At 40.4% G+C, this 22164-nt stretch overlaps 1 protein-coding gene and 1 pseudogene across 4 annotated transcripts in view; both read left to right on the plus strand.

The window, feature by feature from the left end:
- The window catches only part of SPIDR (scaffold protein involved in DNA repair), a 359526-nt gene that overhangs the window by 34784 nt on the left and 302578 nt on the right, over positions 1-22164 (plus strand). For all 3 annotated transcript variants that reach the window (XM_082433911.1, XM_082433912.1, XM_082433913.1), the window contains exons 2-5: positions 7350-7505; positions 8157-8223; positions 14519-14698; positions 16971-17128. In XM_082433911.1, coding sequence (XP_082290037.1) covers positions 7350-7505; positions 8157-8223; positions 14519-14698; positions 16971-17128 — 561 coding nt within the window. The remainder of the gene's footprint in view (positions 1-7349; positions 7506-8156; positions 8224-14518; positions 14699-16970; positions 17129-22164) is intronic.
- LOC309647016 (small ribosomal subunit protein eS26 pseudogene) lies at positions 25-7341 on the plus strand (annotated as a pseudogene). Its single transcript has one exon. The product of its transcript is annotated as a small ribosomal subunit protein eS26 pseudogene (transcript).

Here is a 22164-nt window from a genome sequence, read left to right on the forward strand (position 1 = left end):
CTGGCCTTTTCCAGTGAGTCATTTAATTCCCTTCTTCTTTATTTTTAATGTTTTTTTGAAATATTTATTTATTTGGTTGTGCCGGATCTAAGTTGCAGCAGGCGGGCTCCTTAGTTGTGGCATGTGAACTCTTAGCTGTGGCATGCATGTGGGATCTAGTTCCCTGACCAGAGATCGAACCCGGTCCCCCTGCATTGGGAGCGCAGGGTCTTATCCACTGCGCCACCAGGGAAGTCGCTTAATTCCCTTGTGCTCGTTAAACTGTCTGAGAGGCCGTAGAGTTCTAATCAGTAAGCTGCTTTTTCTTATTTTTTGAGGTTTGAAATATTATAGTTGGTCATTAGATTAAGACAGTATTTTTATGAATCATAGTGTGTGAAAATATAAGCATCTTTATAAAAAATGTCTAAAGTACGTTCTCATATTAATTCTCCTGAATGTTAATCAGCTCTTCTTCTACCTTCCGTTATGGTGGTTTGTGGTACTATTATTTCATAGTATTGTCATTAGTGTCAGTTTTATCTTGGTAGTGGTCTTGAGGTAAGTATATTTATTATTCTCATTTTACTGATACAGAAACTGGATCTTGAGAAGTGTCAGTGTAGCCAACCAGTAGCGCAGCGGTGACTCAGGCCAGGTCCGTCTGAGAGCACAGCTTGAAGATGGGAGCTGAAAGGATTTGTGTGCTGCTTGTGAAATTTCCTGGATGTTTCTGTGCTTGAGGAGGATAATATCTCAGGACATTTGGAATTAGGACTAGCCTGGAAAATCAAGGATCCTATGGGTAGCCATCGCCAAAGTACATTTCTTCCTTTGTTCAAGTCCAAGACAGCTTTCTCCAGGAAACATTCTCTCAATCTATTTTTGAGCTCATCAGCCCAATTTTGGTCTGTTTCTTCCTCCACTCTAATTATATCCTTAGAACCCAAGGTTTTTGAAGATGGAAACTGTCTTTAGCTGTATACCTTCAGAGGGCTCAGTGAATCATTTCAGCTCGGTAGGAATATTTACTGAGTATTGTGGTCCAGCTCTTTCAGTAGCTGGTGATTGAAGGCCAACTTCAGCTGGACAGAGGCACAGAAGATTGATGGGTTGGCTTGCAGTTGACAGCATCTGGGCACCTGGGCAGCTCAGGGACCTGACTTACAGCCTGGAGCATGATTTGTGCCTCTTCTTTCTTTCTCAGGTTTCTTCATGTTATATGGGGCAAGGTGGCTGGCTGCTTTGGGGTCACACCCTTGGCCAAGTTGGGAAGAAGAGAATCTTCTCCAGTAGCCCCAGTTAGAAAAGTCCTGGAGAGGGCCTCTGACTGCCTCAACTTGGGTCCCATGGCATCCCTGGACCAGTTACTGTGGCCAGGCTGATGCCCTATGAGTATCCTTGGCCAGGTTGGGCGCCCAAAACTGTGGTGGTGGGAGTGTGTTTTGTCACTGGAAATGTGGATGGATGAGAAGGCTGGGTAGTGAAGTCGCCTGTAAGCACCTGCTCTGCGGCTGAGTAAACACTGTGGAGAGAGAAATACACATGTTTTAGAGAGCTGTGGCGGAGGTATTGTTTATGAGGACAAGTAGATGAAATGGAAATGACTTTAACGCAGCCTGAGGGCTGTGTTTACCCTTAGGCTTATACTTACTGACTTATTTACTTTAGATATTTTAGATTTTGTGACAGGTGTGGTAATAGTCAAGAAATTTGCATATTCATTCAAGAGTCATTTAGTGAGTACCTCAGTGGGGAGTGCCATGCACTGGGGATAAGATGAAGAGGCATGAGACTCCTGCCCTCAGGAGCTCTTATTCTAGGGAAAGGAGTAGATGGGGCAGGAAACAGGCTGTTGTCCCAGAGGGAGGGATTAAGTGGAGGCACTGAGGGATATTTCATGGAAAAGATGAGCCGGGATCCGTGGCAGAGTTGGAGAGACTAAAGGAAGAGGAGAGGTGATTTCTGGCAGAGAGTTCCATGGATGCAGGTGTGGTGTTGGAAATGCTCCACTTGGCAGCAGCAAGGGGAGTAGAACAGATTGGCTGGGGAAGCAGAAGGGGAGGCTGAAGAGTGCTGTCGAAGGCCCGGATAGTAGGTATCAGAACTTGGGCTCAGGCCCTCGCGTCAGTGAATTTGTGGGAGGGTCTCTGTTGCCACTGCCTGAGCTGCTGGAGGGCAGTCTTTCTTGCTCGTCTTGTATCCCTGGGGCCTGGCAGAGTGTCTGCCTGCAGTGAGCACTCAGTACATGTTTACTGACAGACTGAAGATGAGGACATTAGAATTCTGTCTTTTATATTAAGTTAGGGGGTTCTAGTCTGTAAAGAGTCTGAGTATGGATGAAATCCAGAGAAGCAAAGGACAAGTCAGATGTAACCAAAGCAGTGAGTGACAGGCCTGAGAAACGTTCTCTTGCCAGAGAGAAGGAAAACACAAATGCGCAATAAACTTGATGGGACAGGCTCTGAGCATCACAGTGCCTCCCGACTAGCTGACGTGGTTAACACTTTACATCTGTTCCTCATATCTGACAGGAGCAGATTTGAGAGCCACTGAATCATTGTCTCTGCTTAATGTAGATCAATTTCTGGGTGAAAAAGGGTTGACATCCTTCAAGTATGTGGCTAGAACCATTGGGATATATTGGGATACATATATTATTCAGATACCCAAGGAAACTTCCTTTTTGGATTGTTAGACATCTGATTTGTTCCGCAAATTTATTACATGATATCCAAAACAATATTTAGAAATTTTCACTTCTTTCCAAGGGGAGTATCCCACAGGTGTATAGTGGAATGCATTTGGTTTTATAGGGAGTAAAGTTTCAAAATGAGTAAATAAAATACATAAGCATGGTGTACTTAAGAAATAAACGGGAATAAAGACACAGACCTACTAGAGAATGGACTTGAGGATATGGGGAGGGGGAAGGGTAAGATGTGACAAAGGGAGAGAGTGGCATGAACATATATACGCTACCAAACGTAAAATAGATAGCTAGTGGGAAGCAACCGCATAGCACAGGGAGATCAGCTCTGTGCCTTTGTGACCACCTAGAGGGGTGGGATAGGGAGGGTGGGAGGGAGAGAGATGCAAGAGGGAAGAGATATGGGAACATATGTATATGTATAACTGATTCACTTTGTTACAAAGCAGAAACTAACACACCATTGTAAAGCAATTATACTCCAATAAAGATGTTAAAAAAAAATGAAAAATTGAGCAGAGCACCAATAAGAAGGAAAAGTGGTCTCTGAGGGGCTGATGTGGATAGTAAAACAGTGAAGCAGAGTTTAACCTTTTTGTGTTTTAATTGGTTGCTTTTTTCTGAAGTATGCTCTATTCAAAGTAGAGTCAGTCCTCATTTTTCAAAGATTCTATATTTATGAAATCGCCTACTTGCTCAAATTTATTTGTAATCCCCAAATCAGTGCTCTTGGTGCTTTTATAGTCATTTGCAGGCATATGTAGAGCAGGGAAAATTTTGAGTCACCTGACACCCATGTTTCTGACCAAGGTCCAAGGCCCCACTCTGCTTGTTCTAGCTCTCACACTCTAAACAAGGACCCTTTTCTTGGTCTTTTTAGTGCCACGTTTTTCACATTTTTGTGTTTTGTGTTGGTGATGTCACTGTTTAAAATGGCCCCCAAACATAGTGCTGAAGTGCTGTCTGGTGTTCCTAAGTGCAGGACATCTGTGATGTGCATTATGGAGAAAGTATGTGTGTTAGATAAGCTTTGTTCAGGCATGAGTTATAGTGCTGATGGCCATGAGTTCAATGTTAATGAATAAGCTATATATATTAAATAAGGTGTTTTTAAACAGGAACACACAAAAAGTAAGGTTTCATATTGACAGGAACTGCGCTGTATTCCCTGAGGAGCAATGGTTCAGTATTTGCCAATTCGTTGTTTTTGGCGACTTTATAGAACATTAACTACTTTGAATAATGAGAATTGACTGTATTTGTTTCCCATTCTTCTTCCTGGCATCAACCTGGGCTTATATAGTTATTTTGTGTGTGTGTTGGGACGGGGCAGGATAAATTTTTATTTTGACAAAACTTCAAACTTACAGGAAACTTGCAAGAATAACATAATGAAGTTTTTTCTAGTGGAACTGTAAGTGGGTTAATAGTGTCCCCTGCAAAATTCATGTCCAGCCAGAACTTCAGGGTATGACCTTATTTGGAGATGGGTGTTTGAAGATGTAATTAGTTAGTGTGAAGTCATACTGCATTAGGGTGGGCCCTAAATCCAGTGACTGGTGTCCTTATAAGAAGAGGAGAGGACACACAGAGATACACACAGGAGAGAATACCATGTGATGATGGAGGTGGAGATTGGCGTGATGCAGCTACAAGCCAAGGAACGCCAAGGATTGCTTAGAGCCACCGGAAACGGGAAAGATGCAAGGAAAGATTCTTCCCTAGAAGCCCCCAGAGGGACTAACACGTTCATTTTTGGACTTGAAGCCTCTAGAATTGTGAGAATTTGTTGTCTCAAGCCACTGAGTTTGTGATAACTTGTTATGTCAAACCCTAGGAAACTAATACAGTAACCCTTTATTCTGATTCACCAGTTTGTTATTATTGGTCTTTCTGTCTGTTTCTCTTTCTCTACATGTGTATATCTAATTTTTTTCTGTACTATTTCAAAGTAATTGAGAGACATAGTGAACCTGTGCCCCAAAATGTTTATTTCCTAGGATAAGGACAGCTCTTACATAAGCATAGTATAATTACAAAACTAGGAAATTAAAAATTGATACAATACTGTTATCTAATCAGTCGTTTATGCTCTAATTTTATCAGTTGCCTAATAATGATCTGTTTTCCCTGGTTCAAGATCCAGCCCAGGATCATACGTTCATTTTCTTTTCATGCCTCTTTAGCCCTGCATTAATCTGGGATAGTTCCTCAGACTTTGTGTTTCTTGACCTTGCCATTGTTGATGTGTATAGGCCAGTTATTTTGGGCTTGTCTGATGTTTTCTCTGTTTAGATTTAGGGTATGCATTTTTGGTGGTAATATTGTGGAGGTTGTCTTGTATTCTGGTTGGTGCCTCATATTAAGAAGCATTTGATGCTGGTTTACATCAACATTCATGACTTGATTAAGATGGTGTCTGACAGGTTTCTCCACTGTAAAGTTACTGTTTTTCCCTTTGGAATTAATAAGTAATTTTGGGGGAGTCATTTTGTGATCATGTATATATCCTCTTCATCCTCAAACTTTTACCTACTAGTTTTAGCATTCATTGATAATTTTCTAAATCCGTCATTTATTTATTTGTTTATATCAATGTAGACTTACAGTCTTATTTTATTCAGTAGGTTATAATCCTTACTGTCATTATTTATTTGATGCTGGAATGTCCCACATTTGGCCAGTGAGAGCCCCTTCATTCAGGCTCATGTGTCCTTTTTACATGTCCTCATTATTCCTTGGGCACTTTCTCACTCTCTGGCTCAAGATATTTCAGGCTCATTTTGTCCTTCCCTGTCCCATCCCTGGTATCACCGACTTGGTTAAAGAGCCGACCTGGGCTGATTTAATGTATTAAAGAGGTATTCTGGAGTTTAAAATATATGTGTGTGTGTGTGTGTGTGTGTGTGTGTGTGTGTGTGTATGTGTATGGACTCTGAGTAGACCAAGCGATATTTTCCCATTTCTTTACTGTTCTAGATAACTAAGTGAGCTTTCTCAGAGCTGTCAGATAACTGAACCCTGACAGGTGTCTGTGGAGGGTAGCACCTTCTTGAGGATAGATGCCTCTTCCTCTTGCAGTCCTGCCCCACCATAGGAATTTCTGCATGAGAAGGAACATGCTTAGACCTGTTAAGTATTAAAATACCATCTATGTTATGGCTGAACTTATTTTTATGAATTTGTTCCCTTCTTCCTAGTTAAGAAAGTTTTAATGTTATATTTTAATCTTAATTTATTTTTTTAAACTACAGTGGCATTGGATGAGGGATTTTATTTCTGATTAGGTGATCAGCTCATAGTAGTTGACCTTAATTTGATTCCCAATGCAAATCTAAAATTTTCCTTAAAATGCAAATTTAAAAACTTATAAAGTGAGTATTTGTCTGTTGTAGACATTAAAAAAAACAAAACAAAACACAATAGCTTGGGCTTCCCTGGTGGCGCAGTGGTTGAGAATCTGCCTGCCAATGCAGGGGACACGGGTTCGAGCCCTGGTCTGGGAGGATCCCACATGCCACAGAGCAACTAGGCCCGTGAGCCACAACTACTGAGCCTGCGTGACTGGAGCCTGTGCTCCGCAACAAGAGAGGCCGCGATAGTGAGAGGCCCGTGCACCGCGATGAAGAGTGGCCCCCGCTTGCCACAACTAGAGAAAACCCTCGCACAGAAACAAAGACCCAACACAGCCAAAAATAAATAAAAATAAATAAAAAAATAAGAAAATAAAAAAAAACACAATAGCTTGAGGAAAGAAGTCAGTGTTGTCACTGTTGGTGGGTATAAACTCCTTGGCTCCTTTGGGTCTTCTAGGGTGGAGCCCTTGCCCTCTCTCTTTCTGGTGCGTTCTCAGGCTGCCTGCTCCCCTTCCTGGTGAACACCAGATGTCTGTGCTCAGTCCTCCTTTGCTCCCTTGCTTCTCTCAGCTTCTTTCCTCTCAGATATGATACCATGCAGAACTTTGGAGTGTTCATTGTTTGTCCTCACACGCTTGTATTATGGAGTTTGTTGTCTAGTTGCATTGTCCACGTGCTTTTGGTTTTGCTATCTCGTGACTCTTTCTTTCTGTGGCGGTTCAGAGATGTTTAAAAACTCTGCCAGTCCTCTCTCGCCTTCTCACTTCCAGGATGACCAAGAAAAGAAGGAACAGTGGTCATGCCTAAAAGGGCCACAGACGTGTGCAGCCTGTTCGCTGCACAGCTGTTTGCGACGTGTGCCCAAGGACAAGGCTGTTAAGAAATTGGTCATTTGGAACACAGTAGAGGCCGAAGCTTTCAGGGACATTTCTGAAGCCAGTGTTTTCGATGCGTGTGTGCTTCCCAGACTGTATGTGAAAGTACATAACTGCATGAGTTGTGCCATTCACTGCAAGGTAGTCAGGAATCATTCTCAGAAAGTCTGGAAGGACTAAACACCGTCACCTTGTGTTAGATCTGGGGGTGCTGCCCCACAGCCTCCAGCAAAGCCCATGTAAGGAGCTAAGTCCTTAAAGACTGAAGAAATACTGTTCTTTGAAAAGACAATAAAATGGAAATTATACTTAAAATAAAAACTATGCTCTCACCGATGCCATTTCTGGGCTTCCACGGTGTTAATTGTTAATGTATATTTAATGAAGTTGATTTCACTGTTTTTTTTTCTTTGAAAACCATTTCTACAGAGAAAAAGAAATTGGGGTGTAGAATACCCATCCTTTCCAGGAGAGAGCCCACTGCAGTGCAGACGAGCAGGGCTCAGGACTGTGGGGGCAGAGGCTTCCCTCTCTGAAGCATGGCTCAGGTGTGGAGAAGGATTTCAGGAGACTCCTGAGACGCTGGTAAAGTCATCATATTTTTTTCCCTGAATGCTGAAGGACAAAGCCTAGATTCCTGAGATTTCAGGCCACTGTAATTATATTTCTTTGGAATTCCCTTCCTTATTTTCTTTCAGAACACTGTAATTAGTGTGTTACTTTTTTCTGCTCATCCTTGAATTCCTTAAAAATTGTGGCAAAGCAGTATTCACGTCTTTCTGTCATGCAGAACCTTTGTACTTCTTCGTAAGTGAAGGATACATACTGAAACTGTGCTCAGAAGATGAAACTGTTGAGCATCCTGCTCTTTAAAAGACGTATATTTATGAAATGCTTATATATTTAGAATCTAATGGCAGCGAGATATTCTGGTTAATTTTGGTTTCTGTGGTAACTTTGAAGTACTCACCGTAAGAAGGAGTACTCACCGCTAAAGTTTAGACACCTAAAGGTTAGATAGCTCTCTGTTTAGATTCCGGAAAAATACAAAAATGCATTATAAGTATTTGCTTTGGGAATACTTGTTGGTAAATAAAGGAAAACAGAGGAATATGTTAAAGGGGTGTAGTGTAAGTTCTTGAGTATTTTATGTAATATTGTTGGTTTTTAGCCCTTGTCACATAAACTACTACATCATCATTAATTCTTATTATTGTTATCATTATCTGTCTGCAGTCATTAACAGCTGAAAAGAAGACTACTACAGAAAAACACCATGAATTATCCTCTGGACCCAAGACAGGTAATATTTTGTTGATTTCTTGGCAGAAAAGGTATAATTTAATATATCCTCCTTTGATTTATTTGCTTTCTTTTAAAAGGCTGTTTACATAGTTTGGCTAGACTATATATTCATGGTTAAAAAAACACCCAAATAATGTAAAAAGGTATTTTTTTGAAAAAATCTCTCTCATCTTTGTCACCATCTACCCCATCTTTTCTGTGTCATGTAGGTAATTATTAAAATTTTTTGTCTCTTTCCTGGGTTCAGTGTTATCAACAGAGCCCAGTAGGTAAGCTCAGGTTCACAGCTCCAGGGTTTTAAAAAGAATCTGATTTGGGAAATAAAGTTATGATCTATGATATAAGGACTATACTACTTAGTCAATGAAATTCTTACTTGGCAAATTAGTTAGGGAAGGCTTTCAGTTACAAATAGTAGGAAGTTGTATTGGAGTGTTTGAAGAGATGGGTTGAATTTATCCCCTGCAACAAGAAGGCCAGGGGGCCAGACTCATTTTGAGTTCTGCTGCCTTAGTGTAGGGTTTGTTTTTGCAGTCGTGAGGTAGAAGCTGAATTCTCCAGGCTCAATTCTCAGGAGAAGTGTAGGCTTGGAGGATTTTCTCCAAATGAACTTTTCCTCTGAGAAGGAGTATTCTCCCTAGGACCTCTACCTTTGGCCAGACCCTGTTACATAGGGTCACCTCCACTAAAGAGACATCAGTGAAATTAAGGATTTTTTTTTTTTTTTTTGAAATTAAGGATTTTTAAACATGTATGTTGCTGCTCAAATAAAATTGGGATTTTGTTAGTAAGGAAGAAGAGGGAGTGGATATCAGGGAGGCCACTGGTTCTGCTGCTACACTCAGTTACCCTCTGGGCAGGAAGGATGAGGGCTTGAGACCTCAGGGATCTCATCTGACCCTGAAGTGGCCTGACTGTATCTTGACTATGGGGTCTTGAGATAGCAAGCTAAGCATGCTGAGTCTCAGTTTCTGCACATGGAAAATAGGCCTAAGAATTGTGTATCTCATTGCGTTATTGTGAGTTTAAAAAAAATAATAATAAAAACGCCTAGTTCAAAGGTTTACACTTAGTAGGTGCTTAATGGCAGCAATTGCTGTTATGTTTGATGGCAAAGAGAGCTATGTTGAGAGCCTGCTCTCAGAGTCCTGCAGAGTCGGGAAGCTTTCTGTGAATAAGAGACTAAACACTTTAAGCTATATTATTACTTCACTAACATTTAAGGGGGTTCTTTTTATGCAATTGAAAAAGAAAATTCCCCTAATATTTTTGATTCATTAAACGCTGTATTATAAAATATCATAGTCTTCTGATGGTGCTACGGAATTTAATTTTTAATATTATTAGTGCTGAATGTTGTGATTTTCAAAGATCAATTTAATTCTGATTTCTAAACTGTCATAATATAATGTATGGAGAGAATAGTATAGTTGATCCTTGAATGACTGACATCGGGGGCTGGGGCACTGACCCTCCACACAGTCAAAGATCCGCCTGTAACTAACTTTACGGTCAGCTCTCCTTATCCGCAGTTCTGCATCAGCGAATTCAACCTACTGCGGGTCGTGCCGTACCGTAGTACATATTTACCGAAAAAAATCTGTGTATAAGTGGATCTGCGCAGTTCAAACCTGTGTTGTTCAAGGGTCAACTAACTATCATTTTCTTTTACAGATGTGGCTTATATCTTTTTTTGGAGACTTAAAATTGGTATAGTCAAATTTAACTTGGGGAGAGAAAGAAATATTAAATAAGCTGCTACCTTGTATTTAATTTCAAAAGGATCTTTTGAGACGATTTCCCATGCCAGTATATTCAACCTAAAACCTGCTCTGCTGTGCTTTCTATTCTGTGGAATGATCAGTAGATTCTGATGGGCTGAAAGAGCTTGTATCCATGTATAATTAATTTATTTACAGCATAAGCAGCTTGTTAAGAACATAAAGTATTGTTAATAATTTCACAGAAGCTTACAAATAGAAATTGATAGAAAAGGGGACTCAAGGCATTTCCTAGAACTGGTTCATTTTAAAAATAGTAACTTCTAACGTATTAGTTTAAGACAGGCTATTAACAAAACTTCTAGGATGTGGAAGTAATATTTTTATGAGAGCTGGGAAACAGAAGTGGGGGAACATACTTTTGCAAAGTGTGCAAAAAAGGGGGAGACTCCATTTCCTTGTTTCCACATCTCTATTTCCTTACCTGTAAGGCACTGAGAACCAGAGAAGGAAGGGGGAGGAAATGGAGGAGAAGGGAAGGGGTGAGAGAAGTGAGCAAATGAATGTTGGCAAAGGATCTTGCCAGAAGGTTTGAGGGACGTGGAAGAAGATAAAAACTTGAAATGAAAAGAGGCTGGAACCTTTGTAGTTAGTGATTTTCTTTAAAAGGCAGAATTTTTAAAAAATGTATTTACCAAACAAAATGAAACTATGTAATAAAAAGAAGATAGTGTTTATTTTTTTTCTTGAAATAACCTGCAAAATATGTTCTCAAAATCTTTATTCATTATGGAGTCAGAAATCTCCTTGAGAGGCATTAGTAAATTTTTATTTATGTATTTATTTATTTTATTATTATTTTAAAAAATGTCTAGTCAGGTCCATTTTTTTTCTGCCCATTTTTTAAAAAATTCTTTATTTTTTTATTATTATATCTTTTTTTTGGCTGCATCAGGTCTTAGTTGTGGCACACGGGCTCTTCGTTGTGGCATGTGGGCTTCTCTGCAGTGTGGCGTGTAGGCTAGAGCCTGTGGGGTTTGTAGTTTGCGGCACGCAGGCTCTCTCATTGAGGCGCGCGAGCTCAGTGGTTGTGGCACGTGAACTTAGTTGCCCCATGGCATGTGGGATCTTAGTTCCCCAACCAGGGATCAAACCTGCGTCCCCTGCTTTGGAAGGCAGATTCTTTACCACTGGACCACCAGGGAAGTCCCGCATTAGTAAATTTTTAAATTACTATTTCTTGATGTGCTTTTCTCCCTGTTGGACCATAGATTTTTTTCAGGGCAGACCCTCCTCTATTGCTCATCTTTATATCCTAGGTGGCTAGGGCTAGTATAGGGCTAGGGCTGCCATAATAAAATGCTACAAACTGGCTGTTTTGAACAACAAAAACTTCTTATCTTGCAGTTCTGGAGGATAGAAGTCTAAAGTGAAGGTATTGGCAGGGTTGGTTCCTTCTAGGATGTGCTCCAGGCTTCTTTCCTTGACTTGTAGGTGGCTGTCTTCTCCAAGTGTCTCTTTACTGTGTTTTCGCTCTCTGCATGTATGGTTCTGTGTTCAAATTTCTCCTTTTTGCAAGGGCAGGTGTCATATTGGATTAGGGCCCACACTAATAATATCACTTTAAACCCTATCTCCAAATAAGGTCACATTCTTAGATGCTGGGGGTTAGAATTTTAACATATGAATGAGTTTTGGGGGGACACAATTCAACCTATAACACCAAGTTCTGGCACAGTGCCTAGCACACATTGGTCACCCAGAAATGTTTATAAATACATGGTAACTATTCTCATAGTCTGGCTGATGTTGTTCCTGGAATTTCATTGGAATGAGCCTTGATTTCAAGGGCAACCCCTTTTCAGCAAATAAAATGAATTACTGAGTAATAAATTCCTGGTAGAGGTTAACTATATAAATTATACAGTTAGTTGCCTATAATTTATAGGTTTATGAATTCATTATATAATCTGAAAATAGTGATAACTTTACTTCCTGTCTTAGTCCATTCAAGCTGCTATTGTATATAAGAAAAATACTGTAGACTGGGTGGCTTATAAACAAAAGAAATTTATTTCTCACAGTTCTGGAGGCGGAAAGTCAGGACATTGATTTAGTGTCTGGCGAGGACCTGCTTCCTGGTTCATAGCACCTCCCTGCTGCATCCTAGTAGGGTAGAAGAGGCTGGGGATCTCTCTGGGGCTTCTTTTGTAGGGCACTAATTCCATTCATGAGGGCTCCACCCTCATGACCTAATTACCCCCTAAAGGCCACACCTCTTAATACCATAAAACTGGGTTTTGGCTTCAGTATGTGAGTCTTAGGGGAACACAGACTTATTCAGTATGTAGCATTCTACTTTTTCCTTTTTGATTTACTTGTCCAGATGCATAATAATTAAAAAGATTGATAATGTCTTTGGCAAGTAAGTACACAGCTTAGTTCTATTAGCTCTTTAAATCAATATGGGTTCTTAGGTTATTGTGAATAGTTTATATTTAATTTTTTATTTTGAAGGATAGACAACTTTAGTAATTCTAGATGTTCATGGAACAAAGTAAGTGTTTACTTTTATTTCATGTTTTAGTGCCTTTGTAAATGTTGATTTTCCAGACATCGTTTTGTCAGTGAATCTTCCTTTCCTGATGAACATAAAGTGGAGCATCCACTTTTTTTGTGCCGTCATCATTATACTGTGACATATCTCTAATACGGTATTTAATTTTTCTTTTCATGATCAACTAGTGTTGCCTTTCAGACCATGCATTCCTTGAGGGCAGGAGTTTTCTTTCTTTCTTTCTTTTTTTTTTTTTTTGTTTCCTCAAGGTTTACTATATCAGAGGTGTTACATAAATAGGTATTTAATGAAGTCATTTAACTTCTGAGCCTGTTTCCTCTTCTGTAAAACATGAGTTGTAATATCTAATCTCTTAACCTTGCACTATATTGAAATGTGACTAAGAGAGTTCTTTTTTTTCTTTTGGTTTTAGCATTATAACTCACCTATCTACTCAATAGGAATAGAAAATTTGATTTTTATTAGATATCTATTCCTTTTCTGATCAAAATCAGTAAAATTTTCTGTTGGACTTCTGGTTCCATCGAGATAGAGTCGCCCCGTTCCTTCTAGGTTTCCTGTCTATCAGAATGGCTAAAATAAAAAGTAGTGACCACACCAAGTGCTGCTGATGATGTGGAAAAACTGGATCAGTCACACATTGCTGGTGGGACTGTAAAATGGCACAGCCGCCCTGGAAAACAGTTTGGCAGTTTCTTACAAGACTAAACACACAATTACCATACAACCCAACAATTGCACCCTTAGACATTTATCCTGGAGAATGAAAGTTACAGTCACATAAAATGCTGTACACAGTGTTCGTAGTGGCTTCATTTGTCATAGCCCCAAACTGGAAACAACCCAGATGTCCTGCAAGGGTAACTGATTAAACAAGCTGTGGTTCATCCACACCACAGAACACTGCTCAGTAATAAAAAGAAAGTGACTGTTGATACACACAACAGCCTGGTGAATGCCCAGTGAATTATGCTGAACACAAAAAGCCAGTCCTAAAAGGTAACATAGGTGATTCCATTTATATATTATTCTTGAGATGACAAAATTATAGAAGTGCAAAACTGCTTTGTGGTTGCTAGGGATTAGGAATTGAGGTGGGGAGGGGAGTTATGTTGGTGGCTTTTAAAAGGCAGTGTAAGATATCCTCACAGTGATGGAGTTGTTCTCTATCTTGACAGTATCAGTATCGACATTCTGTGTTGTACTGTGGTTTTTCAGAATGTTACCATTGGAGGGATTGGGTGAAGCATGCAAGGGCCCTCTCTGTTATTTCTGACAGCTGTATGTGAACCAACTATTATCTCAAAATAAGTTTAATTAATTAAAAAAGTTTGCTGTTAAGTATTTTAAGCAAACTGCTGTTACCAGGGCTCCTAGCATGGCAAAGGAAGCACACAGAAGCATTCCTATTACAGATAATTATTGGTGTGGTTTGTTTTGTGTTTTTGTTTTTCCTTATGGCTTGATGAAATATTCTACGAAGTTTTATAGTTTTGTAATTATTTGAAGGTTATTTTTGAGTTTTCATTTGTGCTCCAGTCATTTTCCTTGTCTTTTTTTTTTTTTTTTTTTTTTTTTTGCCCTACCCAGGTACGTGGGGTGTTTCTTGCCTTTTGGGGGTCTGAGGTCTTCTGCCAGCGTTCAGTGGGTGTTCTATAGGAGCAGTTCCACGTGTAGATGTATTTCTGATGTATCTGTGGGGAGGAAGGTGATCTCCACGTCTTACTCTTCCACCATCTTCCTTCCTTGTCTTTTATGACTTTTCTCAATCAGTTTGACTTCTTTTTCTTCTTGTAATTTGGCTTTAATTCAAAGAATCTTAGCCAGGTTACACATAGACCTTCAGTTGGGAAGATTTGGAATAAGACATTGCTTTCACTATCATCAGAATTTTGTATATTTGTGACTTCAGCAAAGTAACATGTATAAAACCTCATTTTGATCAATAACCATATCAATTGGCCATTTTTATATTTTCTCTTTTTCTTTTGCAGAACCTACCACATCTAAGAGTACCAGTGGGCTTACAGCTATAACATGGAGTTCCAGTGGAAGTGATCTATCAGATGAAGATAAAACAATTTTTAAATCACAGAGAGAGAATGGACATGGTTCTAGAATAGGCAGGTTTTATAGCAGAAATATTTTCTCTCCAGAAGATGGGGCCAGTGAAGGTAAATTGATAATTTTGTAAGAAATTTAGTTTCTGTTATAGATTGGGTTTTAATAATGGAAGAAACTTACACTCCTTTTCTAATATTGATACTTAGCATTTTTAAAAATATTACTGAGTCCCAGCCTCCCATCCTTTTAGAAACATTTTCTCATAATGTTTATCACAATAACTCTAAGAGGTAAGTATTACCAGTATTATTTTTACAGTTAACAACTTAGGCTTGAACATGTTAGAACTGGTTGGATTCCACTTTGGGTCCCTGTGATGACCAAGCAAGTTCTCTAAAGTACACGTTAGAGATACTGCAGGTTTGGTTCCCGACCACTGCAGTAAGGGGACGTTGCAGCAAAGCAAGTCACGTGAATGTTTGGGTTCCCAGGGCACATACAAGTTGTGTTTACGTACTACTGTAGTCTATTAAGTGTGCAGCAGCATTATATCCAAAAAGAAATGTACATACCCTAATTAAAAGATACTTTATTGCAGAAAAAATGCTAACCATCATGGGAGCCTTCATTCAGCAAGTCGTGTATTTTTGCTGGTGGAGGGGTCTCGCTTCAGTGTTGATGACTACTCACTGAAGGCTGGGGTTGGTGTGGCAGTTTCTTGAAATGAGGCAACAATGAAGTTTGCTGCATCGATCGACTCTTTCTTTCATAAACGGTTTCTCTGGAGCTTGCAGTGCTGCTCGATAGCATTTTAGCCACAGGAGAACGTCTTTGAAAATGGAAGTCAGTCCTCTCAAACCTTGCTGCTGCTTTATCAACTAAGTCTTTGTAATATTCTAAATCCTTTGTTGCCATTCCAACCGTCTTCACCGCCTCTTCACCAGGAGGAGATTCCATCTCAAGAAACCACTTTCCTTGCGCATCCATAAGCAGCAGCTCCTCACCTGTTAAGAGTTTTATCCTGAGATGGCAGCACGTCAGTCCCATCTTCAGCCTCCACTTCTGGTTCTCCTTCTCTTGCTGTTTTCACCACATCTGCAGTCCTTCCTCCACTGAAGTCTTGAACCCCTCAAAGTCATCCATGAGGGTCAGAATCCACTTCTTCCAGACTCCTGTTACTGTGGATGTTTTGACCTCTTCCCATTGAATGAATCACAGATATTCTTAATGGCATCTAGAATGGAGAATCCTTTTCAGAAGGTTTGCAGGTGACTTTGCCCAGATCCATCAGAGGAATCCCTGTCAATAGCAGCTATAGCCTTGCAAAATGAACTTCTTAAATAATAAGACTAGAAAGTTGAAATTATTCCTTGATCCATGGGCTGCAGAGTGGATGTTGTGTTAGCAGGCATGAAAACAACATTCATTCCATTGTACAACATCTTCACCAGAGCTCTTGGGTGACCAGGTGCATTGTCAATGAATATTAATATTTTGAGAGGAACCATTTTTTCTGAGGAGTAGGTCTCAACAGTGGGCTTAAAATATTCAGTAAACTATGTTGTAAACAGATGTGCTGTCATCCAGACTTTTTTTTGTTTATAGAGCACAGGCAGAGTAGATTTAGCATAATTCTTAAGCGCCTTAGGATTTTCAGAATGGTCGATGTGCATTGGCTCAACTTCAAGTCACCAGCTGTTTTAGCCCCTAACCAGACAGTCAGTCTGTCCTTTGTAGCTTGGAAGCCAGGCATTGACTTCTCCTCTTTAGCTATGAAAGTCCTAGATGGCATCTTCTTCTAGTAGAAGGCTGTTTCATCTGCATTGAAAATCTGTTGTTCATTGTAGCCACCATCATGAATTATCTTTGCTAGATCATCTGGATGACCTGGTGCAGCTTCTACATCAGCACTCACTGCTTGACCTTGCACTTTTATGTTATGGAGATGACTTCTTTCCCTAAGCCTCATGAACCAACCTCTGCTAGCTTTAAACTTTTCTTCTGCGCCTTCCTCACCTGTATCAGCCTTCATAGAATTGAGGAGAGTTAGGACCTTGCTCTGGATTAGGCTTTGGCTTAAGGGAATGTTGTTTCTGGTTTGATCTTCTATCCAGACCATTAAAACTTTCTCCATATCAACAATAATGCTGGAGAAACTCTAGAAGAATACAAAAACAACTAATAGAAGTAGTTACCTGAGAATTGGGGTAGGGGTAAGAGTTGGGAGAAATGGGATGTTTATAGATAAGAGTAGGAGTATACTTTCTGCTGTCTTTTAATATATTTTAAAATTGTTGAACAACATGGATCTTTTAAAACTATTGAGGAAGAATAGATTTCAAACACATTAAAGATATTTAAAATTAAAATTGTATTTTTTAGATGATCTCCAGGTTATTGACTGGGAGGTTGACAGTGACAGGGAAGATACATGTGATGAATTTGAAGACCGTGAGAGTGTGGTGGAAATATCTGACCGTGCTTCTTGTACAAGCAGTCGTTCTTTGACACCTCCAGAGACGCTACCTGAACTTCCTAAGGTAAGAACGAATTGTTTCCAACTTTCCATTCTGTTTATGGCATTTGTTAGTCACAGCCTTTGGTGTTTTGTTTGCAACTCCTTCCTCAGGGACTACCACTTTTGACTCTTTGTGGATTCTTTTGTTCTTTACCTCCTTTTCTCTAAATAACATGCTTGTAATGTGCTGCTTTTTTTTTTTTTAATATTTATTTTATTTTTGGCTGCGTTGGGTCTTATTTGCGGCATGCGAGATCTTTTGTTGTGGTGCACCGGCTTCTCTCTAGTTGTGGCGTGCGGGCTCCAGAGTTCATGGGCTCTGTAGTTGTGGCGTGCGGGCTTTAGAGTGCATGGGCTCTGTAGTTGTGGCGCGCAGGCTCACTAGTTGCGGCTCGCGGGCTTTAGTTGCCCCGCGGCGTATGGGATCCTAGTTCCCTGACCAGGGATCAAACCCGTGTCCCCTGCATTGGAAGGCGGATTGTTAACCATTGGACCACCAGGGAAGTCCCTGTAATGTGCTTTTAAACATGGGTAAATACTGAGTACTTTTCTCCTCACCCGCTCTCACCTCTGCTACACATGGGACTTTCCCATCCCTCTGTTCCCCCAGGACCGATGTCTCATGGCCTGGTTACATTAGATTCAGCATCATGCAATTCTGAATAATAATATTCATAACAAGACAACTGTTAATTGTGATTTTCCTTCCCAACTTTTCGTTTTTGTTGGAGTTAATCATTTGGGGTTTTGTTTGCCTAGTTTTACTTATCATAAATAAAACTCTTAATTTTACTTATCATGAATAAAACTCTAATTTTTCACCATTGTTCAGTTCTCCCATTAAGATTTTCAGGCATAGCAGGCATTCTATTAGTTCTTTTAAAAAATATTTCACTGAAGTGTAGTTGATTTACAATGTTGTGTTAATTTCTGCTGTATAGCAAAGTGATTCAGTTATATGTATTCTTTTTCATGTTCTTTTCCATTATGGTTTATCACAAGATATTGAGTAGAGTTCCCTGTGCTCTACAGTAGGATCTTGTTGTTTATCCATCCTATATGTAATAGTTTGCACCTGCTAATCCCAAACTCCCAATCCTTCCCTCCCCGACCCCTCTTCCTTGGCAACCACAGGTCTGTCCTCTGTGTTTGTGAGTCTGTTTCTGTTTTGTAGATATGTTCATTTGTGTCATAGTTTGGATTCCGCCTATAAGTGATATCATATGGTATTTGTCTTTGACTTACTTCACTTAGCATGATAATTTCTATGTCCATCCATGTAGCTGCAAATGGCATTATTTCATTCTTCCTTATGGCTGAGTAGTATTCCATTGTAATTATATACCACATCTTCTTTATCCATTCAGCATTCTGTTCGTTTTGCTTTTATGGAGAACTGTTTCCCACAACCTCCTAGCCGCTCTGATTTCAGCTGAGAGTCCTCTGTGCTTTGTGAATGTAGCCACCCTTGAGTCACCCTTCACCATCTTTTTGGGGAATTCCCTTCACCTCGCTCCTGCATGGAGCAACTTTATCCTGGACTCTTCTTTCTTGGTTGTTACTCTCATTTTGATTGAGCGCATCTTCCAGTAGCTTCCAAGAAAGGATTTATGGAAGATAATTTTTTGAGCCTTGTCATGTCAGAAGATGCATTCATCACACTTTAATGTGTGATTGAAAGTTTATATAGAATTTTAGGTTGGAAATTATTTTTCTTTAGAACTTTGAAGGCATTGCTTCATTGTCTTCTAGTTCCAGAGTTGCTATCAAGAAGCCTGAAGCTCTTCTCATTCTTGATCTTTTAAGTTTTTCTTATTCCTTGCTTTAAACTGTTTGATTGTGATATGCCTAGGTGTGGTTTTCTGCTTAGAGTTTGTCAGGCTTCTTGGATCTGTGGTTTGTCTGGGATCCCCAGGCTCACTTCTGGGGTCAGTGATTTGCTAGGAAGACACTCAGAACTTAGCATACAGTCATACCCACAGCTAAGATTTATTACAGTGAAAAGAAACAAAAGTAAAATCAGCACTCTTCCAAGAGTCTTTTTCCAGTGGAGTCATACAGGGGACGCTGAACTGCTCCAGCAGTGAGTTCTGACGGTGCGTGTGCGGTGTTGTCTGCCGTGCGTGCTCATTGGTGACGCAGTGCCAAGGGTTTTCATCGGGGGGCTCTCTGCCTAGCATGTGCCAGAGTTTCACATTTCAGGACGGAAGACAGGTATTCAGCGTAAGCCATATTGTTTGCACAGTTTAGGCACAGGGAGATGCTCTTATCATTTAGGGAATGGTGGGAATCGTCCTGAAATCTAAGTTCCCAGAGGTAGGCAAGGACCAACATCGCAAGCAGGGCTTCTTAGGGATACCTGTCTCACGTCTGCTAAGTTAACTCTCCTGTTCACATGGGTTCAAAGGTTTCATCACATTTGGAGAGTTTTTTGCCTTTATTCAGCACTTTTTTTTCTGACTCCCTTTTCCTTTCCTTCTGCGACTCCAATTGTATGTATATTAATTAGGCTCCTTGATGTCGTGTCATGTATTATCGACGCTGTGCGCATTTTCCCCTCTCTGTTTCATTTTGAGAGGTTTCTATTGCTATGTCGTCATGTTTGATAATCTTTTCTTCCTGGAGTGTCTAATCTGCTGTTAATACTATCCAGTGTATTTGTCATCTCTAAAAGTTTATGTCATTTTATCTTGTCCATGTCTCTCCTTCACACGATCATACATTTGTCTGTGTTTTGAACATAAAGAGTATAATAGTTGTTTTAACGGCTTTTTCTGTAAATCTGTCATCTGTGTAATTTCTGTGTCTGTTTCTGTTGATTGGTATTTCTTTTCATTATGGGTTCTATTTTTCTGCTTCTTTACATGCCCGGAAATTTTTGAGTAGATACCAAATATTTTGAATTCTATGTTGTTGGGTGCTGGATTTTTAAAAAAAATTATTTTAATTTTGGCTTTGTTCTGTGGTGCAGTTACCTGGAAACAGTTTCATCCTTTTAGGTGTTGCTTTATGATTTATTAGGTGGGTCTGGGGAAGTACACAGTCTTACATTCCACTACTGAAGCAAGACCTTCCTGAGGTCTGTGTAATTCTCTGAATTATGGGTGTTTTCCAGTCAGGGTAGCAGTTACTGTTTCCTGACCCTGTGTGAGCAGTGGGCACTGTTTTTCTACTACTTCCACACGGTTCTTTCGCTGGTCTAGTGTAGTTTCTTTATATGCACATGCTGATCAGTACTCTGCTGTATACTTGAGGGGGATGATTGGGGTTCTCTGTACAACTCTGGCTTTTCTGGTACTCTGTGCTGTGAACTCTAGCTACTTTTGTCTACATGGACTCTCAGCTCTGTCTCTTCAACTCAGGGAGCTCACCAGGTTCCACCTCAGTTCTCCCTCCCTACGGTGTGGTTTGGAAATTCTCTCAAGAAAGTAAGCTGGGGCAATTATAGAGCTCAATTGGTTGTTTCCCAGCTTTCAGGGGTTAGTGTTCTTCTTGCCTCATGTCCCATGTCTTGAAAACCATTGTTTCAAGTATTTCGTCTCGTTTCTTTTCTTTTCCTTTTGGTTGTTTCAGGCAGGAGGATAAATCCATTCCCTGTTGTTCCATCATGGCCATCAACCCGATCTTCCCAGGCAGTCCAGCACATGAAAAGATGCTCATCATCATTAGTCATTAGGGACATGCAAATCAGAACCATAATGAGATATTACTACATACCCATTAGTATGGCTGTTACCCATAAATGGGAAAAAAAAAATGTTGAGGATGTGGAGAAATTGGAACCCTTGTGCATTACTGGTGGGAATGTAAAGTGATGCAGCCACTGTGGAAAACAGTTTGGTGGTTTCTCAAAAGTTAAAAATAGAATTACCATATGCCCTAGTAATTTTGCTTCTGGACATATACCCAAAACAGCTGAACGCAGGGACTCAGACACTTGTACGTTGATGCTCACAGCAGCATCAGTCACGATGGCCAAGTGGTGGAACAACCCAGATATCCATCAGCAGATGAACGAAGAAACAAAGTGTGTGTGTGTGTGTGTGTGTGTGTATATTGTCTACTAAAAAAACGTTCACAGCATAGAAGTTGAGAGTTGTGTTTTATTCGGCGGGAATTTTTAGGACTTCAAGCCCGGGAGGCAGCATCTCAAGTAACCCTGAGAGAACTGCTCCGAGGAGGCGAGGGGGGGGCCTGGTTATATAGGAGTTTTGCAACCAAAGGCAGGTAGTTAGAATGTCAAAAGATTATTTTTAATGAAAGAAAACTAAGTATCTCAAGTTAAGGAATTTAACACTTTTCTATGTATGGGAAGATGAAAGAGTCTGGGCACACTGAAATCGTTCCTTTGATATATACCTCAGCTGTCTGGGGCCAGTATCCTGTGTTTTCATATCCTGAGTTCCCTCAGGGCTCACCACCTCACCGTAGGCTGGTGGCTGCAATCACTGATGACTGTGACATCCTTTGTTTACTGATACACAGTCAGTATTCCATTTCTCAACATGTATGTATGTATATGTGTATTTTTGTATATATATCTACATATATGTATATGTACGTTAGTGAACCAAACTTGGGTCCACTTGCCCGCGCGTAGTAAAGCCAATCTATTGACACTGGCTTGTGGTGAGGGAAAGTGCAGTGTTTATTGCATGGCGCCCCAACATGGGGCTGAGCAAGGAGAACAGGTGGCTCATGCTCAAAAGAGCCAGACTCCCCAAAGGCTTTCAGGGAAAAGTTTTTAAAGGCAGGGTGAGCGAGAGGCTTGCAGGGTGCCTGATCAGCTTGCGGACGTTTTTCTGACTGGCTGGCGGTGAAGTAATCAGGAGTCACCATCATCAACCGTCTGCTTCCGCTCAGTCCGGGGCCTGTGTGCTTGTGGTCAGCGTGCAGCTCACTTACTCCAGCTGGTGGGGGTTTCAGGGTCGGCAGAACAGCTCAAGGACACGGCGCAGCATGTTATCTATAGCTGTTGCGGAGGAACTAAAGGCCCTTGCCTTTGTTTAATGGCTAAACTACTACTACTTGATCTTGCTTGACTGTTGTGCTTTGTCT

Source organism: Balaenoptera physalus (assembly GCF_965194825.1).
Source record: "Balaenoptera physalus genome assembly, chromosome: 17".
NCBI classification, from domain to species: domain Eukaryota; kingdom Metazoa; phylum Chordata; class Mammalia; order Artiodactyla; family Balaenopteridae; genus Balaenoptera; species Balaenoptera physalus.